The sequence below is a fragment of the Bison bison genome, unplaced genomic scaffold (genome assembly GCF_000754665.1).
Source record: "Bison bison bison isolate TAMUID 2011002044 unplaced genomic scaffold, Bison_UMD1.0 scf7180017864530, whole genome shotgun sequence".
Lineage (NCBI taxonomy): Eukaryota > Metazoa > Chordata > Mammalia > Artiodactyla > Bovidae > Bison > Bison bison.
The window spans coordinates 2,227,417-2,251,465 of NW_011495080.1; the positions used below are offsets into that span (position 1 = coordinate 2,227,417).

At 35.4% G+C, this 24,049-nt stretch overlaps 1 protein-coding gene across 7 annotated transcripts in view; it reads left to right on the forward strand.

Annotated features, from left to right (window-relative positions):
* Nucleotides 1-24,049, forward strand: part of CNOT4 (CCR4-NOT transcription complex, subunit 4) — a 152,413-nt gene that overhangs the window by 108,128 nt on the left and 20,236 nt on the right. For 4 of the 7 annotated variants that reach the window (XM_010831627.1, XM_010831630.1, XM_010831629.1 and 1 more), the window contains exons 8-10: nt 9,357-9,414; nt 12,199-12,448; nt 13,341-13,838. In XM_010831627.1, the coding sequence (XP_010829929.1) occupies nt 9,357-9,414; nt 12,199-12,448; nt 13,341-13,838 (806 nt within the window). The other 3 variants (XM_010831633.1, XM_010831634.1, XM_010831632.1) reach the window with 2 other exon arrangements.

Genomic DNA, 24,049 nt, shown 5'->3' on the forward strand with positions numbered 1-24,049 from the left:
GCACCAGGAACGTACTCCTGTCATTCTTGCTAGCTGAAGTCATCAACTACTAACAACCTCTTTGAGGAGAACTTACCTGAGAACCTGCAGTACTTCCTCCACTCCTGAAGCCCGAGGGATGAGGCTTTTGGGTGCTATTATAGGAGGAAGTTAATTTTCAGGAACAGAGGAAATACCTGAAACATAGACTCATTGTGGTCTCTAAGAGACAAGTGGATGAGCTAAAACAACCACTAGAGCCAGAACTGGAATCATTAGAGGGGAAGCCCAGACTGGCACAGGGAGCCAGAGCTAAGCCTGAAGTTAGAGTCACTGCTTGAGCAGGGCTGGATCTGGAACCAGCAGTAGAGCGTACTCTAGGCATGCTATCACAAAGAAAGCCAGAGCCAAACCCAGGACCTGAACTGGAACTGGAGCCTGTTCTAGAGTCATTCCCATGGAACCCTAAGAAACAGGTGTCTATCTTCATTAGTAAATGTGATATTTATGTTTGCTTTCCTTTCTTAACCTTCTTGGCATTGATAATGGGTGGATGTATGTTGAATGTAAAACAACAAATTTTATTAGTATGACAGAGCTTAATGAAGAAGGAATTTGGACACTTGATCCCAGGGGGTTGTGAGAACTTTGGCTGGTTAGTGGTAACTCTGAGATACATGTTTTCTGTTCAGCCATCAGAGTGCAAGAAGTGTACATTTATTGCAGTTAGACTTGGGAAATGTACTTTTTCTTTCTATTGAGTTTATACATTCATTTGCAAGGACTCCCCCATCTTTATTTTCCATTTTGACACTGATAGTTGCATTTACTATGGCAGGTTTAATTTTAATTGACCCATGTTTTTTACATAACAAAAACTTATTTTTTTACAACCCACATAACAAAAAACTTTCTAGTTATATCCTTATTCCTAAAGCTGTCATCTATTATTCCTTGAATTTGTTAATTATTCTTAAAATAAATTGAAGAATATACTAAAATTGAATGGGACTTAAGCTTACTAAATCTTGCCCTGATCCTGATTTTTCAGTAGCTGTCTTTGAATTGATGACACTGATATCAATAAGACCTTCCCAGATGAAGTGTTAAGTATTCATGAATCAGTGTTTATGAAACTGCAGTTGGTATGGTGGAAAAGATGCTATAAATTATTCTAATTAGTTGTAATCCAGAAACAGTCTCAAGGTTTAATTCTGAATGCTATAATGTTTTCATATATTACCCTTGACATTAGCAAGATTGACCTCATCTAAGTTGAAAATTATTATTTAGTGCTTTCTAATGATGATAATTGAGGTGGTGAACCAAGATGAAGACACTGAAGTTTTCTTTTGTGATATTTTGCTCTCATCTTTCTGTTTCTATGACTACTCCTTCCTCTCATTTTTAAGCCCTTATTCCCTATTGCAAGAACAGTGCAAATTTGGGGAAGGTGACAGTGTAGATAGCACCAGGAATCAATCTCTCCACCTGGACAACAATTGCACTTGCATAATCTGTCTAATGAAACTGTTCTTGAACTCTTGAGGTCTTTTGAAGGCTTGCAACTTTCAGGAAAAGACCTGGCAGTTAATTTTGGTCAACTTCCACTCTTAGCACAGTAGCTTCCCACCCCCATCCCCAGCCACATGGCAGGTGCTGTGTACATGTTCCTAGAGCAGCTTGCCTATAGCTTGTGGAAGACAGGATGGACAAAGTGGACCATGTCCTCAGATATTGAGGATCTCTGCTCTGATTGCTGATCATGGCTTCTGATCACAGGTGCAGACAGAGAGGCAGGCAAGCATTGTTGTATCTCCTCTCGTAGTTACAAGTCCCTTCCTCTCTGACGGAAGTGATTTCCAGAGAATTTGATGGACTGATACCCACTTGCCATACCCCTTTAATTTTTACTTTTTCTCCTTTTGGGACCTGGGCATTAAAGACTAGGACATTCAAAAACAGCTACATATAAGGAAAAAATTAGAAAGTCACTCTGCATGTCCAGGGAAGGCTCAAAAAAGACCTGAGAAGACCTTAAGTTTACAGCTAAGACTAATTCTCAGTACAGAGATAGCCTGCAACAATAAAAAAAAAAAAAAAAAAAAACACCAAACACAGCAACTGGTAACAAAAAGAGCAAATACTGGGGAAAGGGGAGAATCTGCTTTCCAGAGGTAACATGTTACTAGATAGATTCAAATGGACAGTGTTAAACAAAAAAATCAGAAGGCATACAAAGAAACGGAAAAGAATGATCCATTCAAAAGAAAATAATAAATCAACAGAAACTGTCTTTGGAAAAGACCTAAATGGCAGATATACTGGACAGTCTTTAAATCTTATAGATTCTTAAAGAATTAAGGAAAGTTGTAGAGAAAGAAAAGTGATGTGTGAAGAAAAATGGAAGCATCAATAAAAGGTAGAAAAATTTAAAAGAAACTAAACAATTCTGGAGATGAAAAGTACAATAATTGAAACAAAATGTGCTCTGGAGGATTCAAAGACAGATTTGAGAAGACAGAAGAAAGAATCAGCAGACTTAAAGATAGGGTGATGGAAATTATCTAGTCTGAGGAACACACAAAAATTGAGGAAAGGTGAACAGCCTAAGGGACTTATAGGATTCCAGGGGACCAGCAGATGCATTATTGGAGTTCAGAGGAGAAGAGAGAAAGATGCAGAGAGAATATTTGAAGAGATAACGACTGAAAACTTCCGAAGTCTGCTGAGTATAAACATCCAGGAAGCTAAACAAATTCTAATTAAGGTGAATTCAGAGACCCACAGTGAGATACTTGAGACAGTATAATCAGAGAGGGCAAAGGAAAAAAGAGAGAATCTTGCAAGCAGCAGGAGAAGCAAATCATCACATAGAAGGGAATCTTCAGTAAGATTATCAGCAGATTGCTTATTAGAAAGTTTGGAGGCTGGAAGGCAGTGGGCTGATAGACTCAAAGTGCTATAAAGAAAAAGTATATATACACCAACCAAGAATCTTCTGTCTAGAAAAACTGTTCTCAAAGAGTGAGGGAGACACTAAGATATTGCCAAATAAACAGAAGCTAAGGGAATTCAGGACCTCTAAACCTGCCCTGCAAGAAAAACTCAAGAAGTCTTGCAAGATGAAATAAAAAGACATTAAGCAATACCCTAGAGCTGTATGGAGGAAAAAGATCTCAATAAAAGTAAACCTAGTGTTATAACAATGGTTTGTAACTATGCTTTTTTCTTCCTGTAGACCTTAAGAGCAGTATGTTTAAGGTCCAGTACATTAGTATAAAAGCTAATATTACCCTGCCTTGTGACTTCAAATCTTGTTTTCTACATAATTTAAGAAACTGCATTCAGAATTATTAGGGGCACACAATGTATGAAGATATAGTTTTGTGATATCAGTAACCAGAAGGGCTAGGGAAAGGAGCTATGAGTTTTGGTATATTGTTAAAGTTAAGTTAGTGTAAATTTAAGGTAGACTGTTGTGACTTTAGGATATTAAATGTAATTCCCATGATAGCAACAAAGAACTCTAGAATGTACACAAAAGGAAGTGAGAAACATTTCACTACAGAAAAATAAGCTAAACATAAAAGAAGATAATAATGCAATAAACGAGGGGGGGAGGCTATGAGACATATAGAAAACAAATGGCATGGTGACATAAATAACTTTTTACTACCAGTTATGTTAAATGTAAATGAGTTCAGTTCTCCATTCAAAAGAGATGGGCAAAATGGATAAAAATACATAGTCCAGCTATATGCTGTCTATGAGAGGCTCACTTTTGACCCAAAGTCACAAACAGGCTGAAACTGAAAGAATGGGAAAAGATATTCCATGCAAATAGGAATCAAAAAAGATTAAAGGTGGCCCTACTCATAGCCCATGGACAGAGAAACCTGGCAGGCTACAGTCCATGGAGTCACAAAAGAGTCAGACACCACTAGCAACTAAACAAAAACTACTTCTAATATCAGACAAAATAGACTTTAAATAAAAAAGATTAATGAGACAAAAAGGACATTATATATTAATAAAAGCTCAGTACAGCAAGAAGATAGAACAATGATAAACATTTACACACTTAATGACCAAAATATATGAAGCAAAACCTGACCGAATTGAAGGGAGAAATAGTTCTGCAATCCTAGCTAGAGACTCAGTACCCCACCCATAATAATGGATAAAACAACCGGACAAAAGATAAGGAGAGGATTTAAACAACACAAACATATACAGAACACTAGATACAGTATATGTACCTAGTGTACAGTATATGACCACTGTACCTAGTGTTCTGTATATGTTTGTGGTGTTGTTTAACAATAGAATACACATTCTTCTCAAATGTACATGGGACATTTTCTAAGATAGACCATATGTTAGGCCACAAATAAGTCTCAGTAGATTTAAAAAGATGAATATACAAGGTATCTTTTCTGACCACAGTGGCATAAAGTTAGAAATCATTAACAAAAGGAAACCTAGAAAATTCATAAGTGTGGAAATTAACACTTGAACAAATGGGTTCAAAAAGACATCACAAGGAAATTAGAAAATACTTAGATGAATGAAAATGAAAACACAGCATACCAAAACTTCTGGGAAGGAGCAAAAGTGGTGCTAAGGGGGAAATTTATAGCTCTAAGTGCTATATTACATTAAAAAATAAAAAAGATCCCAAGTCAACAATCTGACCTCACAGTTTAAGGAGCTGGAAAATGAACAAATAAGCCCAAAGCTAGCAGAAGGAAGAAAATAAGAAAGATTAGAGCAGAGATAAGTGAAATAGAGTATAGAAAACAATGGAGAAAATTGAGGAAACCAAAAGTTGGCTCTTCAAAAATATCAACAAAACTGACAAAACTTTAGCTAGGTGAACTGAGAAAAAAAGAATGTCTCAAATTACTAACATAAAAAACTGCAGTGGGAACATTGCTACAAATTCTCCAGAAATAAATATGAAAGTACTATAAACAGTTGTACACCAACAAATTGAATAATCTACATGAAATGATTCCAAGAAGCACAAAACCTGTCATGACTGTGTTACAAAGAAATAGAAAGCATGAATAGATGTATAACCAGTTAGCATATTGAATTAGTAATAAAAACTTCCCACCAAAGAAAAGTTCTGGACCTAATGGCTCGATTGTTGAATTCTACCAAGTATTTAAGGGAGAACTAGTAGCAGTCTTTTTCAAGCTTTTCCCCAAAATTGAAGAGAAGAGAATGATTCCTAATTAATTCTATGAGACCAACATTACCCTGATAACCAAAGCCAAAGACACTGTAAGAAAACTTCAAACTCCTAACGAACATTGATGCACATATCTTTAACAGAATACTCACAGAGTTCAGCATGTTGAAAAGATTAAATACCAAGACCGAGTGTGATTTATTCCTGGAATGCAAGGATGGTCTAATGTATGAAACTTGAACAGTACAATATGCCGTATCAACAGAATGTAGGTTAAAAGCCATATGATCCTCTCAATTGATGCAGAGGGAGCATCAGACACAAACACTTTTGTGACAAAAACCGTTAACAACCTAGAAATAGAAGCCACTTTGGCATAGTAAGAGCCATATATGAAAAACCAAAGTGAACATCATACGCAATGGTGGCAAGATTGAAAGCTTTTCCTGAGACGAGGAGCAAGGCAAGAATGGGATGCCTGCTTCCACTACTTCTCTTCAACACAGCATTGCATTTTCTAGCCATACCAATTAGCCAAGAAAAAGAAGAGGCATTTAAATTGGAAAAGAATATGTAAAGTTATCTCTTTGCAGATGGTATGGCTTTATATGTAGAAAATTCTAATGATGATACACAGAGAGAGACACATACACACCTGTTAAAATTGATAAATGAATTCAGCAGTGTAGCAGTATATGAAGTTAACATACAGAAATCATTTGCATTTCTATACATGAACAGTGAACAATCTGAAATGCAATTACAAAAGCAAGTTCATTCACAATAAGATAAAAGAATAAAATACATGGCTGAAGTGACTTAGCACACATGTACGCATGCAATACTTGTATAAGAATATGAAACATTGCTGAAAGAAGTTTAAAAAGACACATAAATAAGTGAAAAGACCAATGTTTATGGCTTGAGATACTTAATATTAAAATGTCAGTTCTACCCAAAGCTGTCTACAGATCCCAGTCCTGTCAAAAATCCCAGAGTTTTTAACAGATGAAAAATCCATCCTAAATTCATGCAGAATCTCAAGGGACAAATAGCCAATATAATCTTGAACAAGAAGAATAAAACTGGAGGACCCATACTCCCTGATTTCAAAACTTATACAAAGCTGCATTAATCAAAATAGTATGATATCAACATAAAGATAGTCTACAGACCAGTGAAATAGAGAGCTCATAAATATTAACTCATATATAGCCAAATGATGTTTGATAATGTCACCAAGACCAGACTACTGAGGATAGGACAATCTTTTCAACAAATGGTTCTGGGAAAACTGGATATTCACATGCAAAAGGATGAAGTTGGTTGCCTGCCTAACACGATATTCAAAGATCAAATCAAAATGGATCTAGCATCTAAATTTAAGACCTTAAACCTCCCCTTGCCCCCCAAAAAACCTTAAGAGAAAATGTAGGATAAATCTGATGACATTGAATTTGGCAGTGATTTCCTGGAGATAACACCGAAAACACAGGTAACAAAAGAAAAAATAGATAAATTGGACTTCATGAAAACTTAAAAATATTATAAATCAAAAGACACTATCCACAAGTCACAGAATGGGAGAAAATATTTGCAAATTATAAATCTCTTAAGGAATATTAACCAGAATATGTAGAGAACTCCTAAAACTGAACAGCAAAAAGTGTCAAATTCAAATATGGGCAAAGGACTTGAATAGACATTTTCCCAAAGAAGATTTGTGAATGGCCACTAAGCATATGAAAAGATGAACATCACTAATCGTTACGAATATACAACTGAAAATTACAGTGAGATACCCCCTCATACCCATTCTCCTCGCTATAGCCACCATCAAAAAAGCAGAAAACAAGTGAAGAAATGTGGGGATATTGGAGCCCTTGTGTACTGTTGGTGAGAATTTAAAATGGTACAGCCTTTGTGGAAGAAAGTATGGCAGTTCGTCAAAAAATTTCAAAATAAAATTACCATATGATCTACCAATTCCACTTCTATATATAAGTGTAAGAAAATTGAAAGCTGTATTGAAGCGGTATTTGTGCAGCATTACCCACAGTAGCTTGAATGTAGAAGCAGTTTCAGTGTCCATGGATGGATGAATGGACAAACCAAAAATGGTACAGGGATTTCTTTGGAGGGAATGATGTTGAAGCTGAAACTCCAGTACTTTGGCCACCTCATGCGAAGAGTTGACTCATTGGAAAAGACTCTGATGCTGGGAGGGATTGGGGGCGGGAGGAGAAGGGGACCACAGAGGATGAGATGGCTGGATGGCATCACTGACTTGATGGACGTGAGTCTGAGTGAACTCTGGGAGTTGGTGATGGACAGGGAGGCCTGGGGTGCTGTGATTCATGAGGTCGCAAAGAGTCGGACATGACTGAACTGAACTGATACAATGTAATAGTATTTGGCCTTAAAAAGGAAGGAAATTCTGCTCTATGTTACAACATGATGAACTTTGAGAACATTATTGTTTATGAAATAAGCTAGTCACAAAAAGATAAATACTCTGTGATTACAGTTTATACACAAGGCATTTAGAGTGGTCAGAGTCATCAAAACAAAGTACATGGTAGATACTGGAAGGAGGAAAAATAGAGAGTTGTTGTTTAGTGGGTATAGAATTTCATTTTTATAAAATTCAAAGTTATGGGAATGGATGTTGGTGATAGTTGTACAACAAGGTGTATTTAATACCACTGAAGTGTATTAATCTTTCTAAAACGTTGCTTTATTTGTGTTATTTCTGTGCTCAAAAAAATTTCCAGTGGCCTCTGATGTCTTTCTCTTCTTACCTCCCATTGTTAAAATCATCCTATATGTTAGCTAAACTAATTACCTTTCTCTCAACCTTTTCTACAACCTTTTGATTCTTGAAATTCTTGCTAATCCTGCCTTTAATGCTGCCTGCCACCACCCGACCCCACTTCTCTTCCTTCTAACATGTAAATATTTTTTAAGGGCCTAGTTAAATTTGAACTTCCCTAGGAAACTTTTCCCAGTTGCCCCTCTTGGAGGGGCTCCTCTTTCTTCTGAAGATTTATGGCACTTAGTGTTTAAACTTAGTCCATTTAATAGTTGACACTGACCGGTGTTTGTTGTTGTGCACCTGTCTTGTTACCCAGCTACCTCTAAGTTTAGTGGGCCCAGAACTGTATCTTAAAATTATTAGGATTACCCTCTTGACAATAATATGAATTCATTTATTGATATACTGTGAATAGTAAGTAAAAGTGTTCTTCAAGGAAATTTCAGACTTACCAGTCAGATTCAGGAGCATCTGGCAGTGTTTCTGTAGAAGATGCATTCAGATTGGATACTAGTTCTTGTGAAATTATTCCAAAACAATCAAATACGGTACCAGTAAGTTGTTGGTTTGTAAGGTGACTTTATATATGTTTCCAGACAATAAAATAATTTTCAGAAATTTGGAATCTTAAGTTTTTTTTTGCTATACTATTATATCAGAAGTAAGTATTAGTTATATGAGTGCCAAAACTTTTGTTCATGTGCTGGATTAAAGTTTGTTATAGAAATTGCTTGCTTGATCAGTATTGTAATGTTTATAAAGATTTCTGTTTTAAGTCAAATGAGTTAAAATGGACTTGAAGTTAGCAAATCTGTGTTACTTTACTGTGATACTGCATTTTCTCTTACGAAAATCAAGTTTTACTACTTTTGTTTGAGGCACGAAAGTTTCTTTCTGTTAGTCATGTGTGGTGTGTTTGTGTTTATGTGTGTATATGTATATACTTACATATGCCTTCTCTTAAGGTTATGATTAGGCTATTGAAGTATTAAAAATGTATTGATTTTAAGAACCTGTAGATGACATTTCAGTAACTTTTATGCCCTCTGTTAAGCACCTAGAAAAATAGAATTTTTTCAGAATTTTAATGGGGAATGTGTTTATCATGGGCACAAACTAAATAATGGATTAGTATACTTTTCCCCCCCAAAACTGTTGTTTCACTCATTGTTTTTGGAGAGTCTAATATTAGACTGTAAGTCACTCAAGGATAGAGATTTTATCTTAACACTTTGTGTCCCCAACATCTAACCTAATATTTTGCATCTGAGTGCTTTAGTAAATGTTAAGATGAAAAAATGTCTATTTTTCAGGCTTTGATTGTAGGAGAATAAATTTACTCTAATTTTTATTTTTTTACAGCCCTATTGACAAACCTTCTGATTCTCTCAGCATAGGGAATGGTGATAATTCTCAGCAGGTAAGATTGTGATACTGTATTCCCTTATTTACCTGCCATCTGCTGAAATAAGACCTTCTATGCAAGTGAATTTTCTAGATAGTGAAAAATACTTTAAATACTTAATTTAAAAACACTTTTAGTGAACATCTTTGTTACATGTATAATAATTAGCTGTCTTTTTCTTCACAGAATAGAGCATAATGTAACCCTTTCTTGATGATGCAGAAGTATCATTATGACCATATGTTACAGTTGCTGTTCATTGTTCAAGTCCTTAAGTCATGTCTGACTCTTTGTGACCCCATGGACTGCAGCACACCAGGCTTCTCTGTCCTGGAGTTTGCTCAAACTCATGTCCACTGAGTCAGTGATACCATCCAACCATCTCATCCTCTCTTGTCTCCCTTCTCCTGCCCTCAATCTTTCCCAGCATCAGGGTCTTTTCCAGTGAGTCAGCTCTTCATATATCGGAGCTTCAGCTTCAGCTTCAGTCCTTCCAGTGAATATATATTTATGGTTGATTTCCTTAAGGATTGACTGGTTTGAGCTCCTTGCAGTCTAAGGGACTCTCAAGAGTCTTCTCAAGCACCACAGTTTGAAAGCATCAGTACTTTAGTGTTCAGTCTTCTTTATGGTCCAACTCTCACATCTGTACATGACTACTGGAAAAACCATAGCTGTGACTGTTTGGACCCTTGGCAGCCGAGTAATGTCTCTGCTTTTTCATACGCTGTATAGGTTTGTCACAACTTTTCTTCCAAGGAGAATTTTAATTTAATGGCTGCAGTCACCATCTGCAGCGATTTTGGAGCCTGAGAAAATAAAATATGTTACTCTGCTATGTACCAATACATTAGTGTCCTTAGAATCCCTCATATTCTTGGTCTTTTTGACCTGACACGAAATGGTCCCAGACTAACATGCCTTCTGCATTCTTGATTTTGAGTTGTTTCTCTGTCCTGTGCTCCCCTGTCCCTTGTTGTCAACTTTAACTTTCTTTTTTTTTAAAATCTTACTGAGTTGATTTACAACATTGTGTTAATTTCTGCTGTACAACAAAGTGACTCAGTTATACATATTCTGTCTCATATTTTTTTCCATTATGTTTTAGGGTATTAAATATAATTCTCTCTGAAATGCAGTAGGATCTTTTAATCCACCTCATATATAAGTTTTTATCTGCTAGTTCCAAACTGACTTTAATTTTCTGTTTCTTTCAATGAGCTTTCCCCCAAGTTTCCCTCATTCCTCAAATGACTTTGGGCTTTGAAATGGTTAAATCAACTTCAGAGTTGTGTCCAGTATGATACTGAATGAGGTCCTAATCTGTAGAGCATGCTTTGTATCATATTGTCTGGTTGTTAGCTTTTCACTACACCTCCTTACATTCTTTATACCCTCTTACTTAAAAAAAAAAAGTGTTCTAATCTCTTCTGTAAAGAATGTGCAGTTTCCCACAATGTGAAATCTAAATTACACTGCTTTTCTAAACTTTTTGTTCATGAGTTCCATGAAAGTATTTGAAAATCTGCATGTCCCTTTGTATATTTTAAGTTAACATTAAATATTTTTTTCATAATAAGTTAAAAATAGTCACAAAGGATGTAATTTCCAGCTTATTATAAGTTTTTGTATTTTTAAATAAATAGGGACGGGGGATCCTGGTAGGCTGCCATCTATGGGGTCACACAGAGTCGGACACAACTGAAGTGACTTAGCAGTAGTAGTAGCAGACTATATTGGTTTTTAATTAGTATTCGAGAGATTTAAGTATCAGAATGTTTTGTTACTCCCTCATCCATTTACACAAGCTTGTCTTTAACAATCAGAAATTTTACATCCTTCCTTGACCTGATTTTTTTTAATAAAAAAAATTAATCATTTAACATAAAAGCTAAAATTGTATTGGAAATTTGGAATTTCTTGGAAAATTGGAAATTCTTAATGAAACAGATAGGGCTTTTTAAAATTAGTTTTCTTTTATCCATGGATGAATATTACCCTTTGGCACAAGGAGATGTTTTAGCAGCCATCTAATGGTGTTTTTGTTTTCCTAAATAAAAGTGCTGAGATATCTTGTTCGTATATATAAGTAAATGAAAGAAAGAGTATTATGTCTGTATCACTCAAATTTTCAAACTCTTGAATTTTAAATACCTAAGAATCATATTAAGATTTATTATAAAAATTAGTTTTAATGATGCGTTTGGAAACAACTTGATTAGATATTTTCGTCTTGTTTAAAACCAAAGTATTGGGAATCACTTAGTTTGCCAAAGAAAATGTAGTCCTTAAGAGTCAGACACTCTGTCATTACTAATCTGAATATTTCTAATAAAGTTGTGTTTGGCTTCCAGAAAGTTTTCACTCTTGGGCAAAATACTTTGATTAGATCCCAGAGAGTAAGAAATAGTGAGAGAAATTAGGTTGTAAAACGAGAGGATACTGGCTGTGTCTTTTCAGGAGGGTCAGTTTTGTTATATAGAAGAGTACATATGTAAGTTGATGTTTTTTCAGCTGCACTGTGTGGCATGTGGGATGCTAGTTCCCCTACCAGGGATCAAACTGCGCGTGCTCCTTACAGCAGACGTGTGGGATCTTAACCACTGGACTGTCAGATAAGTCCGAAGTTGATGGATCTTTTTGAAAATTCATACAGTCCTAAAAAAAGTCTCTTAAGTATCCCGTTTTTGAAGATCACTATTCTAGTACCTTTCATTGCAAGCCCTTTAAATTATGGCTTATTGTTGTATATAATATAAATTTATGTTGATTATTCTTTTCTTTTCCTATTTTATTTAGATATCTAACAGTGATACACCTTCACCACCTCCTGGTTTATCAAAATCCAATCCAGTCATCCCCATCAGTTCATCCAATCACAGTGCACGGTCTCCTTTTGAAGGAGCAGTAACTGAGTCACAGTCGTTATTCTCAGATAATTTTCGCCATCCCAACCCTATCCCAAGTGGGCTTCCTCCTTTCCCCAGCTCCCCACAGACTTCCAGTGACTGGCCTACAGCACCAGAGCCACAGAGCCTCTTCACATCAGGTACAGAGCAACACTGCATGTGTTAGTAATTATCCTCAGACTAAAATCAGCCCTTCACTGGGTGTGCTGTTACGCTGTTTTCATCCTCTTCTTTTTTCATAAAAATGTAAACATTTAAATTGCAAGAAATTGGATGGTTTTGAGAAGAGTTGTGTGATCTAGAAGTTACTGTGTTAACAGACTTCTCCAGAAATGAAGGATTAGATCATTTTTTCAGTATTCAAATACTTATTCCTCTAGGAAGTATTAATAGTAAGGGCTTACAGTTCTTAATTAGATTTGTATTTATATAGTTATATTTTAAAAAGTGTTTTCCCAGCTGACAAAAGAAGTATGTTAGTTAATATCGAAAGTTATATTTTGGAATTTGAACCATTTCCAGTTTCATTCATTTGTTCTCATTAATGTGAAGGATAGCATAAAATTAAGACAATGTAAAAAAATATAAAGATTAAATAGATACTTTTTTCATTGTTATAGTAGTATATAAAGCATATATTCAAAATTATTTATACTTGTGTCTTTGAGAAATACATTTTAAAAATAAACTCTAATTGAATTCTCGGACCATATTTATTACTTTATTTAAACAACTGATTCTGGGTTTTGATGATGAATAATTGAGAGTATGATTTGGGTTTCAAGTAGTACTTTGTTTTCCTTGATTAGCAAAATCAGTCTGTATCATTCAATTTTTGAAGTTAGTAACTTAAAAATGAAATCATTGTTTAAAGTATCTGAGGCCAATTATGATTTTACAGTCTTAATGTTCTAATAGATCATAACAGATTTTGCATGTATTTATTTGCCTTTGTGTTATATAGTATGATGTTTCACTAGTATGGAAGTGAGATATATGTTTTAAATTCATCCCTGATTTTCTTCCCATCAGAAACAATCCCAGTATCATCCTCTACAGACTGGCAAGCAGCGTTTGGCTTTGGTTCTTCTAAACAACCAGAGGATGACTTGGGTTTTGATCCCTTTGATGTCACTCGAAAAGCCTTAGCAGACTTGATTGAAAAGGAACTGTCAGTCCAAGACCAGCCTTCCCTTTCGCCCACATCTCTTCAGAACTCCTCGTCACACACTACAACCGCCAAAGGTCCAGGCTCTGGATTCCTGCATCCTGCTGCGCCTACAAATGCCAACTCTCTGAATAGTACCTTTTCCGTCTTGCCACAGAGGTTCCCTCAATTTCAGCAGCACCGAGCGGTTTATAATTCATTCAGTTTTCCAGGCCAGGCAGCCCGCTATCCTTGGATGGCCTTTCCACGCAATAGCATCATGCACTTGAACCACACAGCAAACCCCACCTCAAATAGTAATTTCTTGGACTTGAATCTCCCGCCACAGCACAACACAGGTCTGGGAGGGATCCCTATAGCAGGTAGGTTCGTTTATAGCCTTTGAGAATTTGTGAATAACTCTTGCCTACAGGTTGTTGGGTGGGTAGGGAGGGTACTTTTGGATAACAGAAAGTATTTATTATTAGTCTTGGAAATTTCAATGGGAAACACTTTATCATAATCTAAAAAATTTTTAATTGGATGGATGCCTTGTAATATTGAGCTTTATAAGGATGGTGGAGTATTATACCTGGTTATTGCTCGGAAGCATTTTACTTAATAGCATAGTTACCATACTTTCTTATGGCATATAAGTCTTTCAAATGCAAAAAGAAATGGGCTCTGAAATTATGGTGCCATAATGTCCAATACCAAAAATTCTGATTATACATTCTAAAAGTAAACTGGTTCAAAAAAATTTTTTAGAGATGATAATTAGTGAGAGCATGAGGGATAAAGCCACCCTCTTAACTCCTTTTCACAATTTATTTTGACTGATAGACACACACTCACATCAAAACTCTGCTTATATAATAAAGGATATAATATTTGGGAACTCTTAATTTTCACAGACATATCATATGTGCATAATTATACTTTCTGTGAAAAAGAAATTGTTCAAGGAGAGATTTTTTTCCTTTTGGTCTGTCATGCTTTTGTTTCTGGGGTAAATATTAGATTCCTGTCAGTGATGCCAGAATATTTCTGATTTTGTACTGCTACCCTTGAAGGTTTCAGAACTTTTGGCATTTAAGGTCTTATGATATTTTTTTAGATCAAGTGACTTCTACATTTAAAGGAATCTTTCTTATTAATAGTTTTTCAAAGTTGGATTTGGGCTTTAGATATGACTGTTGAAAGAGTTTGTTTTCTCTTGATTCTGAAGAGAATCAAGTAGAATAGAATAGTCCTTCACTCTGTTACATAACTCATAAAATTTATTTTTATCCCTTGTCTTGGCCTTTGTGATATGGCATGGCACAGTATTACTGTAATAATGTGCTATCACCAGCAAGACATTTGTTCTCTTGTTTTTAGCAAGGTTGATAGATAAATTTTCAGAGATCCATCAAAATTTTTTGGTTCTATTCTCTTTGTGACTGCAGCATTTGAATTTCAAGACAAGTAGGTAGGTTAAGAGAATATGGTGTGTGGCTTTTGATACAGTCAAGTTAATTTACATATAAGTGTGATAGCACATGGGGTCTGTAGCTCAGTTGCTAAAGAATCTGCCTGCAGTGCAGAAGACCCGAGTTCAATCCCTGGGTTAGGAAGATCCCCTGGAGAAGGAAATGGCAACCCACTCCAGTATTCTTGCCTGGAAAATCCTCTGGACAGAGGAGCCTGGCAGTCTCCCATCCATGGGGTTGCAAAGATCAGACATGACTTAGCAACTAAACCACCACCACCATGATAGCACCTAATGTAATGGTTTGCACGTTGGTGGGACTTGTGATATTTGTTCGTTTGATTATGGTAGTTAGTAGGTAATTAAGAGTGACATTTTTCAATCCTCTTCTACATGATATTCACTTAAGAAATACTAAGTGTTCAGTTCCTGGTACTCATTTTTTTCCAAGACAATATTAGAATGTAATTTTGTTTTGTTTTCCTTTGTTTCAATCATTTAGAAGTGTGGAATTTAAATTACTAGTAGTGCATCTCATAACATTATAACACCAAAAATTTAATTTCCCCTAAATATTCTAAACATTTAACAATAGAATATTAGACCAATTACTATGAATATTTGGGTATCTGCCCAACAATGAACTAGGCCATGTGGATAATGCAGAAAAACTTTAAAATGCAGGTATTATTCCCAGATACTGTATAGTGTAGTTGACAAGATGAAATAAGACTGTGTATGAAGGTGGTAACTATTTGATGCTGGAATGCAAGATACATCAGTGGAGCCTGTAAATTGTTGGGGAAGCATCATTGAAGAATTAGGACTTGATCTGTATCCTGGATTTGGGTTAGCAGGAGGAAAAGGGCAAGACCTTTTGTGTTGGTAGAAACTCCCGAATAAAGGCATAGAGACAAAATCTAGTGTGTCATTACATTAAGAAACAGTAGAACTGCCTGCTGTACCAGGAGGTGCTTCATGTGTTTTAGAGAGTGGAGCTAGGCCAGGGAGGCAGAACAGCGTGGGCTTGATACGACAGGAAGGAGGATGCCTTTGTGGAACTCTAGTTCTTAGCTGTCTTCTTCGTGTACTTTCATTTGACTTATTATGTGACCATCCTCAAAAATTATCTGTTCTTCTATTTCATAGTTACCATATTGTCCATTAGTGTAAAAAGAGCAGTTTTAAACCAAATATTTTTTAAGCTGGTAGATATTCCAGAAATGCCACAGGGTTGATGAGTAATCACTGATTTTTGAAGGTAGCTGTCCTTGTGTTAGTCATTTGAAATCTTCATCTAGAATAGATACTTTATGAAGAAAAATGTGGCATTAAATCATGATCCTATCTTCATGGGTTTTTCTTTTCTTTTAGCATATACTCAACCATAGAGCATAAAATACTTTTTTTTTTTTTTTCCCAGAAATTCTAAGAATGAAGTCACCGACTACAGATTCTGAATCATTGTTCTATTTTCTGGGAGGTGGGGAGAGTTTGTTATTTCAGTTTCTTGACTGTGCATACTAGCTTGGTATTTAAGTGGTGACTTATAATTAAGCTTATTTTTAGAGAACTCTTAAGGTTCCCATGGCTAAAGAAATTTTAGTGTTAATGTACCAAAATATTGAAAATTGATATCAGGAGTTATACAGAACCCTTCCATGGCCTATATATATTTGGCAACTACCTCAGGATGCTGAATGTGCGAAGCCTCAGATGATTGAGGTTTTGCAGTAACAATTAGAAGTGACAACCTAAAATTCTGGAAAACTGTGTACATCTTAACTGTAAATTATTTGAAGCAGTTTAATATGTAGGCAATATCTGCCTCCCACCCCTAGTTGTAACTCAGCTGTACTTGAGTTGAACTGTTGAAAAAGGTTTAACTCTGTTTTCTGCAGTGAATATCATGGTTTCTTACACAGGGTAACTGTTAAGAGCTTCATAAAGGAGAGTACATATGTTTCAGCAAGGTCTGCCACTTAAGATATGCTTAGATAGTATTCAGTACTGGAAAAATCATGTATATTTATTTTTTAGATACGTAGAGCAAGATGGGGTTTCTGACTTTTAGTTAGGAATAAATAGTTACCTTTGTATCTTACAAATGTCTGTGTTTATTATACATTTGTATTTAAATTTTAAGTTTTGGTTTGTTTCAGTTAATTATTAAAAATTGATATATCTGAAATCTATCATGGGAAGGACAGTTGCCAGAGGTTTGACATAAACATGGTTTCCATTTCCTCTGCCTAATTGAAAACATTTTTTAAATGTTGAAAATTAGTTATTTCCTTAGGTGAAATCTTTTTAGCAGCATTTTCTTGGCTGCATATCCAGTTTTCTAAATTGAGAAGGATTTTTGGAATAAATATTCTTGAGGGAAAACTTGGATTAGTAACCAGTAATAGTGAAGTCCATTCAGATCTTCCTTGTTATTGGAACCATGTGCTTTTGTTTTAAAAAGTAACTTTTCCTGTTCTAAAAAATGACCTGCCTGTTCAACTCCTTCATTTTAGGAATGGCAAAGCTGTTTTCTGAAAAGGTTAAATAATTTGTTAGAAGTCACACATTCAGTTAGTAGTAGATTTAAGATAGGAACCCAGGTCTCAGATTCAGCAACTGAAATGTTTCTCACTACAGTATTGATGTTCTCCTTCATAAATGAACATTACTGGCATTTACTTTAACTTGGCTTTCTTCCCATAGTAATTGATTTTTGCTCTCACACTCTTGGGAGGTCCCTTTTTTATCTATTCATGAGACAGTTAGCCCAGCTCAGGAATATAACCTGCAGTTACAAAATAGAATGCATTTCACTGACTTGATGAAAATTAATCTCTTGCTTAGTTCTTACAAGTACCACGTCCTCACCAAGAACTCTAAAATTTCTTTTACACAGCCTTCTTGCTATATATTTGGTATTTATAGAATATTTGCCAATTTACTGTAAAACTATGAAATAACCTTTTCTAAAAACTCAGTCTTTTTCTTCATGGTATCCCTTAAACTATCTTTCCAAGTGTAACTTTGCAGATTTGTTTTTCAAAGAACTTTCTGCCAGGATGTTTTTATTCTATAGAGCTAAAAATTATTTGGGAAACAAATAATAGTCTAAGTCTGTGAGCATTGTTGTTTCAAAATATACCTAGAAAAATATTTGAAACTGTTCAGGATTAGATTTTTGTTCGTGTTTTTGTTTATTCAAATTTTACTTAAGAGAGGGCATTTAAAGAAAATTCTTTGTTTCTGAATTCACTGTTTTAACAGTGACTTGATTGAAATTTGAGTCATTTGTGAAACAAGTCACTGGTAGTCATTATCAATTATATTTGGGAGAACTGATCTCATTTCATGTATAGTTCTTTGACCTAGAAGTAGTCATCTTACTTTCAGTCAATTGGATCATTGTACTGTTAGTATTTTACTATTTTCTCATTATTTCAAAAGTGCACATTGAATTTTCAGATGCTATATAGTAATTTGCTAAACTAATATTTATATCTTTTTATTTCTTTTTTCTAAACATAATGACTGCTTTTAAAACACGGATTTGTCATTTTGCCCTTTACAAAACTCACATTTTCACTTCTGTGAATTTAGTTTTAATCCCCGCCCCCCCCCTACAAAATACTACTTACTATTAGGAGTATCTATATAAAAGGTCCAATTGGCTTGGAAAAGAATGGCTTTCCTGGTCTCTTTTTTTCCTTCTTGTATATTTATAATTCTGAATCTATTGTTTGTTCTTAAATCTGACATCGTATTAAATTTAAGGGTGTGATTAGAGTGTAACTGCTTTCTAGGTACTTGATAAGTTTATATTTTAAAATTCATGTCTTGTTTCACACCCGCATTCCAGCCATTAAGCATGTATTTTATATATGTATCAGTATTCCAAATATTGAAATCATTTTTAAAGGGACTGTTAACAAATCTAGTCACCCATAACTAGACCATGACTGACTTTTCCACAGGGGAAGAAGAGGTGAAGGTTTCGACCATGCCACTGTCAGCCTCTTCCCATTCATTACAACAAGGACAGCGGCCTACAAGTCTCCACACTACTGTGGCCTGACAACAGAACTGAGAGGAGAGGATTAGACTCTGGGGTGCTTGCATGGGCAACCGGATTTTTGCATGATTCCTTTCTGATTTTGCATTTAATGTATACACCCAAAAGAGCCAACATAAACGTTCCTCATGCCTACAACTAGTGTGTTACCTCATATAGCTGCTAAAGTATTTCTTCATTAGGCCTTTAACACAATTTATTAGCATAATAATTTTGGCATTGTTTCTCATGAGTGATACTATTTTTTTAACTCACACAAATAAACTTGTAGTACTAATTAAGATCCCAGATGAGATTAGCTAGAATTGTTACTTTGGCTCTGTTATTGAAAATATTCAAAGATAATGGTAGTTTCTTGTTTTCTGACTTGTGAAAAAATGGTAATATCCTAATATATTCATGAGAAATTTGGAAATTAAGAAGATAATGTCTATTGCATTCTTTGAATACTTGAGAAGAAAGAATACATATAAAACAAAATTGGTGGTGTCGTTTAATGCCCAGAAGGATGTTATCAGCAATTGTTTGTAGTTGTATGGATTTATGTCCTATATTATGCATTACCTGTTTAGAAACTGTTTTTGTTCTTTCTCATTTGCACATTTGCACTTTCTTTTTGAATGGTTGTTAATTATATAGAGACTCTTAAGAGATAATTATTATAGACTAAATGCAATATAATCTCTTTCCTAATGCACTGCCTAGTATACCAGGAAATGCCTCAGAAACAGAATTTCAACTTACAATTGATTTATCAGAAACTTGAATATGGGGTAAATATTGTATGTGAGAAGCAACCATAGTAGTGTAAAACTTTTATTGAAAAAATGGTAGTTCTGTGAGATATTTGTTTGGAAATTTCATTGTTTCACAATTGAAATGTGATAATAAAACTATATTACAAGTTCCTGACCAGAATGAGACTAAGGTGGAAGAGAAGAGATTGGGGATCCTCTAAAATTAGGCCACGTAAGTTGTCATAGGTAATTTTAATCACAGAGAATAGTGGTGTACTTTATTAGGATATAATGTGAAGTGATTTTTTTGGATAATAAACAATTTCTTGAAATAGTTTTAAAGCTGATAATGAAAGAAAATAAGCTGAGTTCAGTACTCAGCATTAGACACAGCTGGTTCAGAAAACATGACTGTTCTGCCTAAATTAAGCATCTGGGAAGAAAAGGGAAAGTCAGATCTCCTCATGGGATTTTCAAAGGACAATTGTGATATAAAAGATATGCCTTAATTTAAAAAAATATTAAAAGAGTAGCATGAATACCAAAAAAGGAAGCCTAAAGATTTAAAGTAATGATGATGATGATAATAATAATAATGAAATACCTTACTGGGAACAGATACTAATATCATGTTGGAGTTGGAGTTTTCAGGGTTACCTCTCTATGTAAAGTCTAATAACTTTCCATTAAATAAAATACACAAATGGCTTTGTCCTGAAGTATAGGGGGTAGACTAAAATCCATTCTTAGATATTCTTCAATTTGGTTAGCTGAGAGTATAGAAACAACTATCTAGCCATTTAAATTATTCTTGTAAAATTTCTGCATACATGACAATCTCAGCTTTTGATTTAGGAGTGACTTTAGGACAGCATTATAAGAAATTTAGCAAATACAAACAAAATACTGTAAATTCGTTAGAAGCCTTTTAGTATGTATTGAATATGAAGCCTTTTAGTCTGTGTTGACTGTGGTTTCATTTTTGCTGTAAGAGGCCAAGACATCCACTTAATGCCTCCTGTGGTGCTGAGGCTCCTGGGCCTTGTGGACAAACTCCGGTTCCCTGCTAGGGCTGACCTAGTGCATAGTTTTCTCCAGCCTTCAGAGCCAAGCCTTTCATTGCTTGAATCTTCTTATGAAAACATAAGAGGTGGTTAGCTCTCCTTTACTTTCTTCTCTGTGTTGAGAAATATACCTGTTAAACAAGGCTTCTCTCTTGTGGTAGCTTTCTCTCCTTTCTCATTCCTGGCCATTGCCACAAAACTGTCAGAATTTATTTGACTTACTAGAGCCCAGCACTGTCTTCCTGCCTGCTTCCCCTCCTATGCCATCTTATACATACACACTGTAAACAGAAAATGCTTTCTTGGGTAATTAGGCTTCAACTTAGATATTTTCATTTGGATGAAAGATGATCATTTAAGTAACTTTGTAAATCTGAGACTTTGTAAGCCTAAAAAATTAAGCTTCACTGTTTTGCTTTGTATGTTACGGTTTTTTAAAGTGAAGTCCTAAAATCAGTCAAAATTGATTGTACTAAAACTCAGAAGAAATTACACAACACGTACAAGAAAGTACTGCTTCACATAGCAAGTAAGTTGATGAAGCCAAGTGATGGTAAAGAATGAGAAATTCTAAAAACTTCAGATTAGTTTTTGATAAATTCCTTGCATGATTGATATGTCATGCACAAGGGAAACTTTATATGCCTTGATATCCTTAACTTTTCAAAAGTGACTCATCTTTTCCTTAAATCAGAAATGTTTAACCTGGAATACAAAACTCCTTGGACGTGCTTATGAGTTGTATGTGTGTATAGATGTTCATTTTTTTTTCTGGAGAGAATATTCATAGTTACTAGACTTGTCAAAGCATTTGGTGACCCACCTCTCCCCCCGGCTGAAGTGGGAGAAAATGTTAAAAAAACATTTAGAGCGTCACTTCTTAGTGTCACTGTAGGATATAGACTTGGACTGAATAATTTTGATCATATGATGAATGTCAAGTGCCTCTTTTTATTTTCTTAAAGATTCCATTAGGAAATATTTTCTGATTAATAATACTTTCCTTTTCATTCTACTGTTGCATTTTGTTTTTACAGGTGGTACTTTTGTATACTCTCCTCTTATTTCAGCAGAGCATTAATTAAATATTTAAGTGCCTGTTCTGTGTAGTGGCTCGAGGTAGATCTTGAGGGATACCAGTTAAATAAAGTGTAGATTCTATTATATATTATCAAGGATAACAGTCTTGTGACAATTTTATTTCAATTATTTCTATAGGGTCACCTCTTGATATATTTTAACTACAAGAACAGTGATAGTAGTCCACTCATTTCATTATTCATTGCTTTGACAGGGCAACGAAGGATATTGAATACTGATACTTGAAATTTTGAAATATATGATAATTTAGAGTGAAAAAAATTTTAACAGGGGAGACAGACATTCATTATTCTAATTGAAGTATTGCTCAGTTGTGGGCATATACTTATGTCTTATTCTTTAGTGTTGTGGTAGTTAAGTATAGATTCCTATATATATATATTCTTTTAAAGAAAGCTTCATTGCATTGTGTGCACATTTTTACTGACATGGCTCCTATTTATACAGTATTCCAAGCACCTTCAAGACTGACAGCTCTCTTCTGATGTAATACAGGTACATAGGGAGCTACTCATACAGAGGCATTACCTCAGAGAGTCAAGAGCAAGGAACGAATTGCAGGTTTATTGAAACTCACAAAATGAAGACCACCAAGTTACGTGTGCATATATAAAAATAAGAGGACATTTTATCCTATATTGAGTTGTAAGGTTTTGGGTTCTTTGGTTTATTTGATGATGAAGCTTTCCCATATCTGCTTAAGAGGTGCATAGCATATAGTTGAGAGCGCAATAACTTAAAAAAATTTTTTTTTCTTTGAAAGAGGTGATACTGCAAAATGACAATATATATGTCTTTTTCTATAAAATTTAACTAAGTCATTTATCTGGTTTCAAGCTAGTTCTTCTGCCGTTAGTGCTATGTCTTCCTCCTCTCAGTCTTTTTATCTGAATATCTACTATGTCGTCTCCTTGTGCTGAATAGTCACACATGAAATGCTGAGTGAGCCAGTTAGACACTTTGCTGATACAGAAGTAAAAATGGGATTTAGAGAAAGAAGTTATTCAGGCAGATTTGGAGAAAGGCTTCGTAGGAAATGTCTGACTTTTTGCTTTTGAAGGATGGCTTGAAATTAAATGATGGAATTGGAAAATACAGTAAAGGGAACAGATTGAATGAAAAATTGGGGATGGAGATTAGCATGGTCTTTGAAGGGTCAGGAGAGGATAGTAAGGAGATGGACTTGTCTGAGGTATTACAGGTCATGTAGGAAGGTGAGGTGAATGTGCAAAAGCCTTGATAACTAGGAAGAAGAGTTCAGTCTTGATGTGGATGTGGTCAGTGGTAGAGAACTACATTTCTTTGGCAAAGATGTAATTTGATTGCAGCGTTTTAAGAAGATTGATACATTTGCTGGAAATTAGTACCAGTTAGAAAGTAGTTCCTGTATGTCATTGCTGACCAGTGAAAATAAGGTGGCCTGGACACAAATAGTAATACTAGTAGGATTGCAGAAGAAATTATGAATTAGAAGTCAGAATGAGATTCAGGGAAAGGCCTTTGGGTTTGGCCATGTCTCTTCTGCTGCTGCTGCTGCTGCTTCTAAGTCGCTTTAGTCGTGTCCGACTCTGTGCGACCCCAGAGACAGCAGCCCACCAGGCTCCCCTGTCCCTGGGATTCTCCAGGCAAGAACACTGGACTGGGTTGCCATTTCCTTCTCCAATGCATGAAAGTGAAAAGTAAAAGTGGAGTCGCTCAGTCGTGTCCGACTCCCAGCGACCCCATGGACTGCAGCCCACCAGGCTCCTCCGTCCATGGGATTTTCCAGGCAAGAGTACTGGAGTGGGGTGCCATTGCCTTCTCCAGGCCATATCTCTAGTGATCTTTAAAAATGCTGCTTTCATAAAAAGATACAGATGGAAGGGCAGATTTCTAGGATTTATGAGGAAATGTCAAGGATGTAGATGCAGCAGTCATTGACTAAAGACATTTGGCAACAAAGAGGAAGGGAAAAACAAGATGCTAACTAGACGGGTCGTAGATCTTAGAAGGCATTGCTTTAAGATAATGCTGAATATCTAACGCAGAATTTACAGAGTCGAGTGAGAGAACAGCGTAGATAGTATGAAAGAGAAGATAGGCTAACCAGTGGAGTAAAAGATTTCTGTAGGTGTTTGGAATAGATACACCCCCGAGATGAGGTTAG